At 43.6% G+C, this 15696-nt stretch overlaps 1 protein-coding gene across 2 annotated transcripts in view; it reads right to left on the bottom strand.

Moving 5' to 3' along the window:
• Usp43 (ubiquitin specific peptidase 43) overlaps positions 1-15696 on the bottom strand; it is a 57695-nt gene that overhangs the window by 18133 nt on the left and 23866 nt on the right. The window contains exons 4-12 of one of the 2 annotated variants that reach the window (XM_020161432.2): positions 15347-15439; positions 13711-13846; positions 11018-11153; positions 9342-9477; positions 7876-7987; positions 4821-4924; positions 3533-3610; positions 2562-2688; positions 2107-2455 (exon numbers count right to left, since the gene is read on the bottom strand). In XM_020161432.2, the coding sequence (XP_020017021.2) occupies positions 2107-2455; positions 2562-2688; positions 3533-3610; positions 4821-4924; positions 7876-7987; positions 9342-9477; positions 11018-11153; positions 13711-13846; positions 15347-15439 (1271 nt within the window). The remainder of the gene's footprint in view (positions 1-2106; positions 2456-2561; positions 2689-3532; positions 3611-4820; positions 4925-7875; positions 7988-9341; positions 9478-11017; positions 11154-13710; positions 13847-15346; positions 15440-15696) is intronic. The other variant, XM_020161433.2, reaches the window with a different exon arrangement.

Here is a 15696-nt window from a genome sequence, read left to right as displayed (position 1 = left end):
CAAAACTTTCCCCCTGCCCCGGGCAATATTGGGGTCTGAATTCAGGTCTTGCCCTTGCACTCTACCACTTGAGTCACACCCCTTTTTACTTTTAAAGTTATTTTTTGGATAGAGTCTTACATTTTTTCACAGGCCATGTGAAGTTACATCCTGTAAAATTCCAGAGCACCAGTGAAAAAGAACCTGGAAACTTCCAGGAAGAAAAGCAGATCCCAGGCAAAGGTACAGAAATGAAAGACTGTCCTGTCTCAATAGCAAGACCCTATTCCCCATGGAGCATATCTGTTCAAAGCCTGTGGGACGGTGATTGATCTATGAATCAGTCACAGAACTCTATATCCAACCAGGCAGTCAATCAGTGATGGGAATAAAGGTTCTGACATGCAAGGACAAAATGCCACGCTTCCTTTATTAGGAAGCTTCTAGAGGGTGTGAGCCCCTAAATCAAGAAGGCTGTGCTCATCTACAGCACCCTGTGTGATTTGGAGACTTTTTTCATGTTGAAAGTCTGTCATCTCTTCAGGACCCTGAAGCCAAGTATCTCAGATTGGACCTCTGACTCTGCCCATATAGCCAGAGGTGCAGAGTTTTCATGAGGAAAGAGATGCTGTGAGGTGCACAGATGAGCACCAGGCACATCTCAGACCTCACGGTGGCTGCACTGGCTGCATTCAGCAGGTGAAACGACAAAACCCAAGTTCTAGTTGTCCTTATTTTCATCATTCATGATTGTATAGGTTCTAATTCAACTATAATGCTCTTTGTTTAAAAAAAAAAATATCTGAGCCTAGCCAGGTACTGGTGGCTTACATCCGTAATCATGGTTCTAGCCAGCCCAGGCAAAAAAGTTCTCTAGACCCCAGGTCAACAGAAAAAGCTGGGTGTGGTGGCATTCATCCCAGCTATGGCAGGAACTGTAAAGCAGAGGATCAGGGTCCAGATTAGTCTGGGAAAAGAGTGAGACTCTATCTCCAAAATAGCCATAGATGGGCTGGCAGAGTGGCTCAAATGGTAGCGCCACTCTGCCAGCCTATCTGGCCTTGATAGCCCATCAGGCCTATCAAGTGCGAGACCCTGAGTTCAAACCCCAGTATTACCAAAAAAAAAAAAAAAGTAGGTGTAACAAAATAGCCAAAGAAAAATGGGCTGGAGGCATGGCTCAAACAGTAGAGTACTTGCCTAGCAAGCACAAAGCCCTGGGTTCAAACTCCAGTACCACCAAAAAAAGAAAAAAACCTGAAACTAATACAGCAAGAGAGATGTCTCCCAAGATATATAAGGGTCTCAAGGGATTTCTGCTGAGCCATTTTTAGCCCACAAAAGGGGGACTGGGGATGTGGCTGGACAGAACAGTCCTCAAGGCCATGAAGATGGCAACCCCTCTTATCTGGAGCAGGACACTGGCAGAAGATCGGGAAGCACCACAATGCAGTCTAAGAGCAGCTGTGGCGTCCACGGTTCCACGGTCATCTTTGGTGTGATTGGACCAGCCCTATCCTCCAGCCCTCTGTCCATCCACGTGGTGCTTAGCCTGCTGCTACGTCCTTGTCTCTCTCTGCATGGGCATCAGTACTGCCCTGTAATGGCAGAGGCCATTACATGTCCTCAGCCTATCAGAATCATAAGCATCATATAGATTAGCCCCCACTAATATCTACAGTGGATGCTCAGCTCCCGCTGCCAACAGCCACCTACAGGCTTCCCGGGATCACTATGATGCCCTGGTGAGGAAGAAGCAAAGAATGCCGGGAAGCGATCAGTCATATCACTATCTTCAGAGCACTTACAGGGATGACTATGAACTGCTGCGAGTTGCACCGCATTTTGTCTTTCTATTCATCTACTGCTCCAAGTTCACCAGACAAATAGAAACTGAAAATACCCCACAGGATAAAAACATCCCAACTCTGGCATCAGCTCCACAGATGGGCCCAGGTCCCCTCCCCTCTTGCACACACCCTGGTGTTCTTTGGTTGAGGAGTCAGCCATGCTGAGTGCCAAAGGGAGCTCAGCATTCAAGGAGCGCCAATTCTGGAAGAATCGTGAGGCTCAGGCCACAGCCGAGACCTGTGGCCAGGGCTGCTAGTGCAGAGAGGCAAGGCTCACCTGTGTAATGCCCACCTTGCAGACTGCCATGGTGGTTGCAGACGGCATACAAGTCATACAGGAAGTCCAGCGAGTAGGTGGTGGGCAGAGGGGCCGCCTGCTTCCAGGAGGGCCAGGGGACTGGCAGTGGCTTGGAGTTGGTGCTCCTCTGAGCTACATGGGGAGTCATGTTGAGTCCAGCGAGGGGAAACTTCACTAGCGTGGAGAGCTTGTTCCTTCGCTCTCCCACTTGACAGAACCTTTTGAGGTGGATGATGAGAATGTCAGGCAGGGTCCACAAACTCAGCTTCACCATGCCCTGCTGGAGGACTTTGCAGTGGGGGCATTTCCATGCATCGTCCTGGGCCAGCTGGAAAGGAAGACACCAGGACCATGAAGCCCCTGTGGCACACTGTCAACCCACCACAAGGCAGCGAGTCCCCTTCCCAGCCAAGGAGTGGACCACAGGGCAGGACCTGCTCCTCCTTGGTATAGGACTGAAAGCATTCATCCAGGGTACAGCTGTGCTGCTGGTGTGCCTGCTGCTGCCGCCACACGCTATCTGCATCTTGAACCCGCTCCTCCTGGAGGCTCCCAAACAGGCTGTGTGGAGAGAAAGGACACCATGACATTCAGGGCTGCCCCTCTAAGAAGGATCTCACCTGTCTCTCCTCACAGCAAACCTGGTGGTGGAAGGCATCAGGCAGAGGAAGCTGCAGTGCCCTCCCTACAGGTTGTGGAGAACCTCCTGCACCTCAACTTTGGGCTCACTGTATCTCACAGGAGTCATCTGTCTTCCCCACCAGCTCAAGGGACTGAGTCCTGGGCTTATTCATTTCTATTTTTCTCAGCCCAGCACAAGATTTACCTCCTAGTAGGTGATAAATAAATACTTTGTTGGACTGAAAAATGTCCTTCTACAAAGTATGGCTGACACACATGGAGTATAGGCACAGTAGAGTAGTGAAGACCCTGTACTAGAGCCAGGTAGCCTGGGTTCAAATCCCAGCTCTGCATATACAAGCTGTGTGACTTTAGCAATTGCTTACTCTCTCTGTGCCTTGTTTTCCACCTGTGAGAAATGTGGAGTATGGTAGTACCTAGCTCATAGTACCCACACATAGGGTATGATGAAGATTAAATAAACTATTAAGAGAAAAAAATACAACAAAGTGCTCAGAGCAGTGAATGGCATGAGTGAGGGTGACAAAGGCCCTTGCTACTCCTAACACTGCCACCCACACCATCATGATGACCATGACGTAATCATGGCTGTTCACCTGTGGACACTTCTCACTGAGGTCTGTGAGAGGGATGAATCACAACCCATGGAATATGTGTGCACACTACCTTTCAAGCATACAGAGGGAAACTGGGTCCAGGGAAGGTTTTTGGACACAGGCAGGTCCTGCCTCACCTCTGCAGGAGGCAAAATTCATTAACTCACCGCTCCTTGGCAGAGCTATTCCACTCTACAGCCAGCTTGATGTGCGGGGGACCTCCCGGCCTCCTCAGGTGCAAAGCCCTGAGGAGAAAATGAGGGAATCCATTAGAAAACATGGAGCTCCCTTCCCACAGCTCTGCAGGGCTTAGTGGTCTGTGGTCCTACCAAAGAAAAACACCCTAACATGAACAGAAACTAAGGGGAGATACCTGGGGGGTTCCAATTCTGCAGAAGGCTTAACTCTAAGCCTGCTTCTTTGCATCTTCCCTCATGCCCTTGGGAGGTGGGAGCTCTAAGCCTTTTGCTTACTATGAGGACACATATCAACTGTCCCATTGTTGCCCCAACTATCTTCTCTCAGTGTCTGCAGCGCAGCTCCACGTGAGTCTCCCCACACAAATACCCAATACTAACGAAGCCCTAGCAGAGTTGCTAACTGCCCCCTCACCACTACAGGGGACACACAACCTAAAAAAAAGGCCTTCTCCTTCCAAGCCCTCCAATATACAGAAAATCTCAGGGGCAACGTATGCGTCTTCCCAACTGCTGCCGTTCAGCTCATTGCAGAAGAGGCTGCTCAGCCTTGAGGCAGAAGAGATGGGAGTGGAGGGTGGGAGGTTTTACCCTGAATCAATAAGCCGATAGAAGTGGTGGCCAAATTCACACCCAAGAGACTGTTTAAAATTTGTAGTAAAATAAAAGGTGGAAGTCAGATGAGTCCAGAACTGTCACCAAGATGATTCAATAGTGGGTTTGGAGCTCTCATGAAAGACACAAAATCCTGTGGAGCAGTACCAGGGGCTCTGGGGTAGAGCTGCAGCACCTTCCTGTGTGCCCCTCCTCCTCTCTCTAAAGACATAGGAGAACTAAGCTAAGAGAGGTTGCTGCTTGCTCTTCTCCTCCCTCCCTCCTTCCCAAGAAAGAGAAGAAGCGCCTTTCCTGATTGATGGATTGGGAGAAACCACGGAGCCACACGCTCACCCCTTCCTCTCCCTGTACTAAGCCTTAGCAGGTTGGCTCTCCCTCTCCTGTGCCTTGAGCTCCCTGGAAGCAGTTCTGCCCCTGAAATGAGACACACCGGGGAGCCCTAGACCTAAACTTCTTCCTTTAGGACCCTCAGATTCCCCATTTCCACCATAAAAGAGGCCTGTAATGGAGCTCTGCTTGGATGGTAGGTTAGGGGTGATTTAAATTGGGGGGTGAGAGTCCTAGTCCAGTAGGACTCCTTTCTCTTCCCTTACCTGTCAAGTGCCCAGTGACAGAGGGGCCGGACTCCTTTCTCTTCCCTTACCTGTCAAGTGCCCAGTGACAGAGGGGCCGACTCTCCTGTGGGGATAAGTAGCTGCAGGCCAGGGAGAGTCCCACAACCCGGATGGAGAACAATGACCCCAGGTCCTGACAAGACAAAAACAAGAGGACAGCCATCATGTAGTCCCTGTGTGATTTAAATTACTCTTAAGTGGCACATAAATTAATCAAAAGTACAGTCCCTTTTTTATCATGTATTTTGACTTTTCCCTTAACAATTGATATTTAAAATCAAAAGATATAAAGGCTTCATTTTTTTTTGAAGAGTCACAAATTATCTTTTTGTTGTTGTTGTTTTGCTTTCTGGGGAAATACTGGGCCTCATGCTTGCTAGGCAGGTCTCTTGAGGCCCAATCACTTAAGCCACACCCCAGCCCTCACACTCTTTTAACATAGTAATCTAACACTATGTTTGACATGTTGAATCCTCCCTCTCAAATGAACATACTGTATTTAAGAACAAGTATTTAACTGCAATTGATTTACTGGTATAGTAAATGGAAAATAAGAACAATTATTAATTAATTATTGATAGTTTAACCTCCTTTATTAAGATGATTAGCACCACACATAAGGCAATTATCTAAAAGCAAATTCATGTGTTTTATATACCATATGCAAAATAATATCTCAAAGCAAGTACATAAAGAGATTCCACCCTAGGTCTTCAGATCACTGGAGGCTTGCCTTCACAGGGACTGTGGGAGCCCAGCCCATCTTCACTCTCCCTCTGCTCCACTTGGAGATGTGATAGTTCCCCTCCTATACAGGTTCCTACCACATGTGCCACCATCTGCCACCCTCACCAGAAACGAGTCCATGCAGGCACCACATCTTTGAACCTTCAAAACTGAGCTGAATGAGCCTTTCTTCTCATATGTCAGATTCCTTGGGTATTCACTGTAGTAATGGGAAACTGACTAGTGCAAGGATCATGACAATGAAGTTTAGAGAGTTTGCATATCTACCTGGACTATTACCACATTCTGGATGATTGATGGTTTTCAGCAAAGAGAAAATAAATGGCTGGAAGCCAGCTGACTTCAGTTTTGACTCAGGGTTGACCTTGGGAGGAGGTACTTCCTAAGAGGAATATTAACTTTAATCTGGGGGAGAACACTCTTTCCTCTGTCATCTCTAATTGAGCCTTGCTGTTTGCATGGCAAGACCATCCATCAACAAGGCCCCAACAACTGTGTGGAGGCAGCTGACCAGGCCTGTGCACAATGGCCTCTCACACCCAGGTTTATACAGGGACCACAAAAACATTCCCACCATAATAAATCTTTTCTTCATAATTCCTGAAAATTAATTCTCTCTAGCAAATTGTTAATTTTTTGAAACATTTTCCTGTCCTCTATTCTTGGCTAAGGAGGTTCATTTTAGAACCTTCAATATATGTTCACTATGTTTAATCTCTTCAGTTCAATGTTGAAAATTCTGAATATATTCACTTAAATGATTACCACATGTAACCAATATTTAATAAAGTATTAGAAAAATTATGGGCTGGGTGCCAGTGGCTCTTGACTGTAATCATAGCTACTTGGGAGAGTGAGATCATGAGGATCAAAGTTCAAGGCCAGCCCAGGTAAATAGTTTTTAAGACCCCATCTTCAAAATAACCAGAGCAAAAAGTGGACTGGAAGTGTGACTCAAGAGGTAGAGCACCTACTTTGCAAGCATGAAGCCTTGAGTTCAAACTCAAATACCACACGAAAAAAATTATATTTATATATGTTAAATAGGTGGGCTAGCCTAAGAGCCTCCGAACCATTTGGAACTCATTATTCCTACAGAAAATCATGCCAACCACACATTCACTAATGAATCTATGGCCAACTTGGAGGTTTCCTGTATTTGAATTCTGTTCACCCTACTGAATGCTTGACCAGTTCCTAAAACTAAAATGACTATATAGAGACAGAGAAGCAAAGATATGTGTGTGACAAGGTAAAGAACAAGAGCAGCTGAGATAAATGTTCACATGAAAGTGGTTTCATCCACTTTCAACAATCAGTAGCCCACAGTTTGGGGTATGGCAACCGCTCTTACTGCATATCCTGACCTACTTGTAGAGAAGTTAGTTTCTAATTTGGGCACTGTGGTAGATCGGCTCTGCAGTACAGTGAACAAAACCCCTTAGAGATAAAGGTTGATATAAATGTAGTGAAGGTCTTTAACAAAGTGGACTTGGTGTAAACCCTAAGTCAAACGTATGCTTTTTTTTTTTTTCCTGAGCAGGAAGAAATATCACTTTTGAGGAATTTTCTCTGAAAAGTGTTCAGTATATCCCCCAAATGAAAGGTTCTTATAGTTGGGAAGAATCGAGATTCTGACGCTACTGACTGACCTGTCCTTAAAATTTCAACTCCTTCTTGCCAGGCAACCATCAGAATGGCTTCTGATATTATAGGAGCTAAAGAACAATAGCTTTATAAGTACTAAAAATCAATGATTTTTTTTCAATTTGAACTCAGGTCCTGACACTTGCTAGGCAGGCATTCTACCACTTGAGCCATGCCCCCAGTCCTAAAAATAATTTTTAATTTTTTTTTTAAATTCGGAACTATCAACCTGAGAATAAGAACAAGGCAAGAAAGTGTTTTCCCTTGAGTTGTTAATCTCAGTTTCTCAAAAACTGGATAAGCTTTTACATATAGACATAATCATCAATTTAAATTTTACACAAACTTTATCTCAAGTCCCTTGAAATTTTTATGTAAATGTATAAATTACAATGTATTACAATATTCTATCCTCTAGGAAAACCACAGAAAGCCATAAAAGTACAAAGTTGAAAATAATGTAAACACTGCTCTTATTTCTGATGGTAGCTGGGAAGATATAGCAAGAAAAGGCTTCATTCATGAGATGTTTTGTGAGACCACAAAGATTAAAATGTCATAGGCTATAAAATGGTTACTTCTTTGCACATAAATCAAAGTTGTTTGATCAAACCATGTGACCACTCACTCTCATTAACAGCAAATCGTTCCCTCTCCTGACTAACCCGATTCTACCCTCTTCACACTTACCTGTGTCGGGGCCTCTGTCCTCATGAGACAGGAGACCTTGCTGAGAATACACTGTTGAAGTTGAGCCCAGGAAATAGTTCTGTCTTCCCTTACCAGGAAGGGTGGCCCAAACCTGAAAATCCAAGACCTTAGATGTTAAAATATCACAATTTTGTTGTTGTTGTTGTTGCAGTACTGGGGTTTGAACTCAGGGCCTATACCTTGAGCTACTCCACCAGTCCTTTTCCATAACGGGTTTTTTTGAAATAGGGTCTTATGAACTATTTGCCCAGGCTGACTTAAAACTGCGATCCTCCTGATCTCTGCCTCCTGAGTAGCTAGGATTACAGGCATGAGCAGCCACTGCCCAGTTCACAATATTTTAAAAGTGAAAACTTCATTCTGTTTTTATAGAATAATCTCTTTTCCTCCTTTTCCCTTCCCCCAATATTTTCTGGCTATTCTTACCAGTTTATATTCCAAATAAAGTTTAGAAACATTTTATTAATCCAAACTTATCTTACTGGAATTCTCTGTTTTGGTGCTGGAGATTGACCCAAGGCCCTTGTGCTTGCTAAGCTTGTGTGTACACACTCTACCAGTGGACACACCCCAGCCCAGAATTCTATCTGTTAAACACCTACTTGTATTTTAATTTCAGTTGACAAATAATAATTATACATATATGGGATACAATGTAGTGTTTGAACACGTGTATACAATGTAGAATGACCAAATCAGGGTGCTTAGCATATCCATCCCCTCAGACACTTCTCATCTCTTTGTAAATACTTTATTTGGGCTGTGGATATAGCTCATTTGTACAGCACTTATCTTGCATGCCCAGGAGCCTGGGTTTTATCCTCACCACCATTCCAGTAAGAATTTGACTCAGGCTAGGTAAGAAATGTATCTGCTTTTGCATATTTGCAACATAAGTGCTCATGTTCCTAAATTCTTTCATTAATTCTAGTCACTTTCCAGTTTGTGATTTTCTGCAAATAGCGATAGTTTTCTTTGTTTTTCTTGTTGCGTTTTGTGGTCTGTCTTTTCTTTCTGTGACGGTCTCACTATGTAGCCCAGGCCTGTCTTCGATCTTATGGTCCTCCTGCCTCAACGTCCTGAGTACCTGGGTTTACAGGCATGGATCAACATGCCCTACTTTCCTCTTTTCTTCTAGCCAGTTTCATTGCCCTGGGACTTCTAGCCCTTACAGCACAATATAAAATAATAGCAGTAAGGACAATGATAATTGTTCTGCAATTAATGGGAGAGCTCTGATGTTTAATTAAGAATGCTAGCCATCTGCTGAAGGCAATTATTTCTAATTGTCTCAATTAGAAAATACCCTTATTCCCTTCTCCTAGTTTATTAGCCTTGGGAATAGATATTTAATTTTATCAAGTTAGAATTATTCTACACAGAATCCCAAGTACCGGTCTACAAATCCCAGGCATCACGTGAAAACAGGATGAAGTTACACATACCTGCTGGCTTGCTGCCCTGACCCCACCAGGTTACAGAAGAGGATAAGCACCTTGTTGTCACTGTGAAGGGACTGGGAGAATCGCTGACCCTCACCAGCCGCCAAGCATGGGGACATGGACAGACTGGATGGAAGAGCTAGAAGAGAGAGAATGGTATGCATATCCTTAAAAGATCTTCTTTGCTGGATCAGAGCCTGGGCGTTTCCTGCCCTTTCTCTCTGAGCATCTTTCACCATGGTGCCATCATGGAAATCACCATGGGCTTTTCAGGAGATGAGAAAACTCATGGCATTTGTGCCATCTGACATCTGGCATACGAAGGTCATATGCATGGCAGTGAATTTGCAATTGTTTTCCGGCCATACTCTCAAAATAAGGGCCTGGGTTTAACTAGCAATTTCCAAAGCAACCTGAAAAATACTCTAAGATGATTTTGGTTGCTTTTACATCTTGATCCAAGAGCTCAGACCCATCCATTGTCTTAGAAAGTCAACATAAGAGCACAGAGGAGGTGACCATCTTTTATCACAGTGGAAAGAGGGGGGGATTTAACTATTCTCCATTTCCAATCAGTACTGAAATTTTTATTTTCAATGAAAATATGTCATCAGTGATTGAATTTGAAATGAGGGCTTGTTTCACAGACTGCAACACAGTCAAGGTCAATCAATATTTTGCTCCAGATTCCAACGCCAAGATTCAAGAGTAGAAAACATCTGGATACCACCAAACTCTATACTATGTCTTTTCCCATACATACATACCTGTGATAAAGTTTAACTTTTAAATTAGGCACAAGAGGAGATTAACATCTAATAACAAAATAGGATAATTATAACAATATAATTTAACTGTAAAAACGTTATTTAAAACTTATGAATTGTGGAACTGAGGTTAAAGTTCAGTGGTAGAGCACTTGCCTAGCATGCATGACACCCTGTATTTGATCCCTAGCATAGAAAAAAAAACTTTTAAATTATTACTTCTATAATTTTTCATATAGTATTTTTAGATCGTGTTTGGATATGGCTATCTGCAGAAAGCGAAGACACAGGGAAGTGGAAGCTGCTGAATGTTGGACCACTAGCACATGGTCCTTTAAATATAGGCCTTGGAGACTAGCTAATGGGGCCAAAATATATACTGATGTCCAATGAGTGCTGGTTAGGAATTGACTGTGTGAGCCAGTCTGAGGTTTAGGAAAAGGAAGCATGCATTAGGAAGTGGCATTATTAACAAAACAGTCATTTACCAACCTTTTTCTGGCTATCAGCTGCTCATAATTCAAACACAGACTTTGAGTCATAAGTCTTGAAGACAAAGATTACCCTGAAACCTACATTAAATAGTGGTTCTCACGGTGAGGTCCCAATCATCAGCAGCAGCATCTCCTGAGATCTCGTTAGTTATGTAGACTCTCAGGCCCCATCCTAGGCTCAGAACTTCTGGGACAGGGCCAAGAAATTTACTTTAATAAGTCCTTTGGGTGACTAAGAACCCTGGTATTAGCAGAATAACTTTTAGTATCAACCATCTATATACCAAATGCCAGAGAAAATAAGCCTGACAGCTCCAAAGGGGAAAATTAAATGTTTTATGCCTTTATACCCAAAAAGTACCTCCCTAATCCTGTATCTCATGATATCTAAGTAGAACTGTGCAAAGCACTATTGTACCAGAGAGTGTCCCCTGGCCAGGGGACGGAGGGACTTGGAAAGCATACACGATATCTCCCTCTGCAATGGAATTCAGGTCCTCTTCATCAAAGAAAGACCGCTGGAATCCACTGGGATAGAGTTCAACCAAAATCACCTGCAATAAGAAGGATCATTTTCCCTCTTGATTTCTCAAGGAGAACCTAACAGATAAGAAAGCAGAAAGTGGCTGAGAGTCTTAAAACTCCTTTATACCCTTTCTTTTTTAAGGAAGGTGTATCTGTACATTTTAAATAATAAAATAACAGTATGCATAACAATTAGATTTATCACAAACATTTCAAATGCAAGAACAACAAAAAAGTGAAAAGCTAGCGTTCTATACCCAGCTAAACTATCATGGAAACATTAGCATAAAATAAAGCTCTCTTCAGATAATTTTTTTTAAAAATGTTTACCACTAACAGAGCTCCACTGAGAAAGATGCTACTAACCTTTTCCACATTTTGTCATATATGAAAAGTAAGTTCATGGAATATGGTAAACAGGAGATAATTTCATAGTAAAGAATGAGCCTTGGGGATCCCAGCTGTTCCAGACCCAACACAACATCTCAGTACATGTAATTCATATAACTAATTCCAGGCATACAGGCTGGGAAGTGCTTGTGTAAAAGACACATTTCAGGATTTAAAAAAAAAAAACAACTGAGCCACACCTACAATCCCAGCACTCGGGAGGCAGAGGCAGTAGGATCATGACTTCAAGGTCAGGCTGGGTTATAGAGTGTAACCCTGCCACAAAAAGATGTAATACAACAAAAATTTTAAAAATGAATCAGAAGGAAAACTTGATTTGTAAGAAGAAATGATGAGTCAAAGAAAATGTTAAACACCGGTAAATGTAAGCATTCATTGAATATGTAAAACTACAATACTATTACTCCTACAAGTGGGAGAAAGGGGAGGAGGAATTATAGTACAAAACAATGATAATTGCTATCTAAGATAAAAAGATATCAAAAAGGTCAAAGGGAAATTAAAGCGTACCAAGATCTTTGGGTTGTTTAAGAAGATTAACATTAAACTGTATTAATTATTCATGCTGACATTTTAATAATAAACATTGAAAGAAAAAAATGTAAGGTGTCTGTCCCAAATCAGAAGACATAGAAAAAATACATCCAAACATCTCCATGACATAGACAAAATAAGCAGAATAAATGTGCCAATTAAAGAAAATGAAACAGCTGAACATGATGACACATCCCTATAATCCCAGCACTTGGGAGGCTGAGGCAGGAGGACTGAGAGATGAAGGCAGCCTAGGTCACATAGTGGGTTCTAGGTCAGCCTGGAATGTACCAAAACCCTGTCTCAAGACAAACAAAACATTGAAACAGATTTTTAATTACAGTCAAAATGTTTATCCTGTACTAACATGAAGTGACTTCTATCTCCTTGAACAAACACATCTCACCTGCTCTCACATTCCTGACAGTCCTGATACTACTGGAACTCTCCCTCTCTCAGATTTCCTCCTTTTGATCGTTTACTACTGCCATTTCCCCAAATGTCTGCATTGTCTGTCTGTCTCTCTCTCTCTCTCACTCACACACACACACAGACACAAGACCGCCAGAGCACTTTAGAGTTTACAAACAAGATACATAATATTTTCCCCTATTTGTGATCCTCATAAAAAATGCTACAGGCAGCGACAGAGTCAGAGGGATTGGTGGGGTGGGGGTAGGAAGAAGTCCACTGGCAAAAAGACTCAGTAACCACACTGAAATTCAATAGCCCACAAACTTAAAATAAAAATGCTTTGTCATATGTGTGTTATACGTTAACAAAAAGGTCAAAAAATGTTTCTTTTTAATTTGAAAAAAATCCCACCATGAAGTCAGGGAAGTGTAAATTTTCCATTTTACAGTTAAGGAAACTCAGGGAGAACCAATCATTTGTATGGTCCAAGGTCAGAGAGCCAGAGAGTAATGGCATCAAAGTAGATCCCACCTAGAGCCAAGCCCACCTGCCACACTGCTTGTCATCACATCCCCACTGTCCCACTGTGTCCTAGGGCCCCTCCTGGCACAGTGAGTCCAGTCCTTCACCAAGACTCCTTAAAAATAAAACCGCACAGCCCCAAATGTCTCACTGTCCCACACGTCAGTTGCCATGTCAGTTCCTCGACTTCCAGTCACTGTTCCTTTGGGAGTAAAAATACAGAATAGTAGCTCAGGTTCTGGTATCAAACGCCTGCATTCAAATCTCAGCTCAGCCACTTCCTAGTTGTTTGACCTTGGACAAGTCACTGGACGCTCTCTGCCAGCACTTTTTGTCACTGGCAAAATATCTTCTTTACAGTGCTTGTGATCAAATCAGCTCTGACTACAAGCGAACATAAAGCTCACGGGATAACGGGGATAGTGACAAGCACTTAGGAAGCAAGACTGAGGTTAGCTACTATTGGAATTAGTCCAATCATAGTCACCATCACCTTCTTAGAAGGCAAAGTGTCCTTTGGTAGACACACTGAGTAATATAGGGAGAAGTCAGGAGCCCAGTCACCATGGACCCCAGGGACTACTAGTCAAACAGAAGCCTGTGAGTCATGCTAGAGTCACTTGGGTACCACACATTAGCTCAGGCAGTAGGCGCAGTCAGCATTCTGTCATCCAGTGACCAGGGCCCCACTCAACTCCATCACACCTCCTCTGCAGGGATGCCTCCTTCCTCAGCAACCATCTTCCTCAGGGTGGCCACTGTGCTGAGGATGGGCACGGCCAGGCCAACCCGCAGGAACCGCTGGCTCTTAGAGGGAAAAACCAAGGTGACGCTCAAGAATCTGGAAAACAGGAAGGGAACCACATCCTTAAAGGACCGACATGAATGGTCACCAACACCACAGACGATGGGGTCAAGTTCAGTACTTCATCTCTCCTTCTTGGTTGGGTTCCTGCACTTTGGGTACACTGCTGCCAGGTGGCAGTGGAGAGCCAAATCTCCCAAACTGCTTTTCCAGAGTTGAAAATACTTAAGAATTACTGCACATGCAGAGCATGTAATTCTTGTAGTTCCAGCACTCAGGAGGTTGAGGCAGGAGAATCGTGAGTTTGAGGCCAATCTGGGTTACATAGCAAGACCCTGATGCAATTAAAAAAAAAATCACAACACAGATCTCTGATCTCACGACTCTAATTGTTGAATAGATAATAAGTAAAAATGAACTGTGCAGTTTGAAAACTAAGCATCTCAGCTGCTTCTTACAGTATAAATCAAACCTATTGATGACTTTTCTCCTTTTCTTAATGAAACTTTCCCTCAGAAATCTGCTTCCATTTCCTACTACCCTCGCTGGTCCAGCAAGGCCCACTCTTGGGGGTAGGGGTGGGGTGGGGTTGGTGTTTCTGTAATATTCCATACTGTAATAATTGTCCAAGTTACACAACTAGTTAATAGGCTCTGCTCAGGTCTGTCCCAGTCCATGGTCTCAACCCCTGTCTTAGGTCCCATCTATCAGTAGACGTCACTGACAACAGTATAAACCATACTATCTACAGCATAAGCCAATGGTTACAGTTGAGGAGTAGACAGCACAGGACTTCAGACAGAAAGGGAGATTTAAGTTGCCAAGGAAGGCTTTGTGAAGACATTGTGTCTTCTGCTACATCCTAAACATGGAGGATGCCAGCAGGCAGAGGGTAGGAAAAGTGGTACTTGAGGAGGTGGAGAGCACAATGAAGAAATGCCTCTGCCTCAATGCCACCATCTCGGTGCCAGTGATGGCTCCCCACATATAAGCTCACTAAGGTTCCATGGCTCTGCAATTGGCTAGCTGCCTTAACACCACTGCTAAGTTGGGTTTCTAGAAGCAGGCTGCACTTTCTGCTTCTTATACAGCACAGTCTACTGCTCTCGTACCCAACCATACCTCTGCTTTATTTTGCTCCTTCAATAAACCATTTCCCACATCTTCACCAAGAAAACGGATTTTGAAACAAAGCAGGCAGCAATAGATTTGCTCTGGTTCGCCCCTGTCTGTTTGACCAAGTAATGTGGGCATCCATACCAGTTCCTGGAAAGGCCAAAGATCTAAACCTGGCAAGAGCATGGATACACAGGCATTCTGTCCACAACTCCTTCCTCAGCTAAAGAAGGGACAAGGTTCTCTTTCACTCTAATTGTCACATTCAAGAACTGAATGTCACCTGACTACATGACTGGTTTCAGAGAAATGCTGAGTAAGAAACAAAAGAGAAAAATGGCAGATGCAAGACTGCAAAACTCCCAGCAACAAGTGAAGGGGAGAGTCAAGGGCACTGGGCAAGAAGTGACACTCACATACCTCGTCTGGCGCAAAGGGATGGGAAGGGACACACACAGGAAAGGATCAAAGGTGTTGCTCTGTTTCAGGCAGTGGGGACAAGTCAAGGAAGATCTGCGAGGACAAAGAACAGAGATCAAAGTGTAATCACGCACAGTCCCTGGAAAAGTGAAAGGTAGAGTTACCACTGCATTCCAGCCCCAGCAGTTCCACTCTTAGGTATGTTCCCAGAGGAGCTGAAAACAGGTGTTCAGCTGAGTCTTGCACACAAATGTTGCTAACAGCCCTGTTCGAGGGAGCCAAAAGGAAGAAACAACCAAAATGTCCATCCACAGATAAACGGGTAAACAGAATGTGGTGTCCACACAGTG

This window comes from Castor canadensis, chromosome 11 (genome assembly GCF_047511655.1).
Source record: "Castor canadensis chromosome 11, mCasCan1.hap1v2, whole genome shotgun sequence".
NCBI classification, from domain to species: domain Eukaryota; kingdom Metazoa; phylum Chordata; class Mammalia; order Rodentia; family Castoridae; genus Castor; species Castor canadensis.
This window is presented reverse-complemented; position numbering and strand designations above follow the sequence as displayed.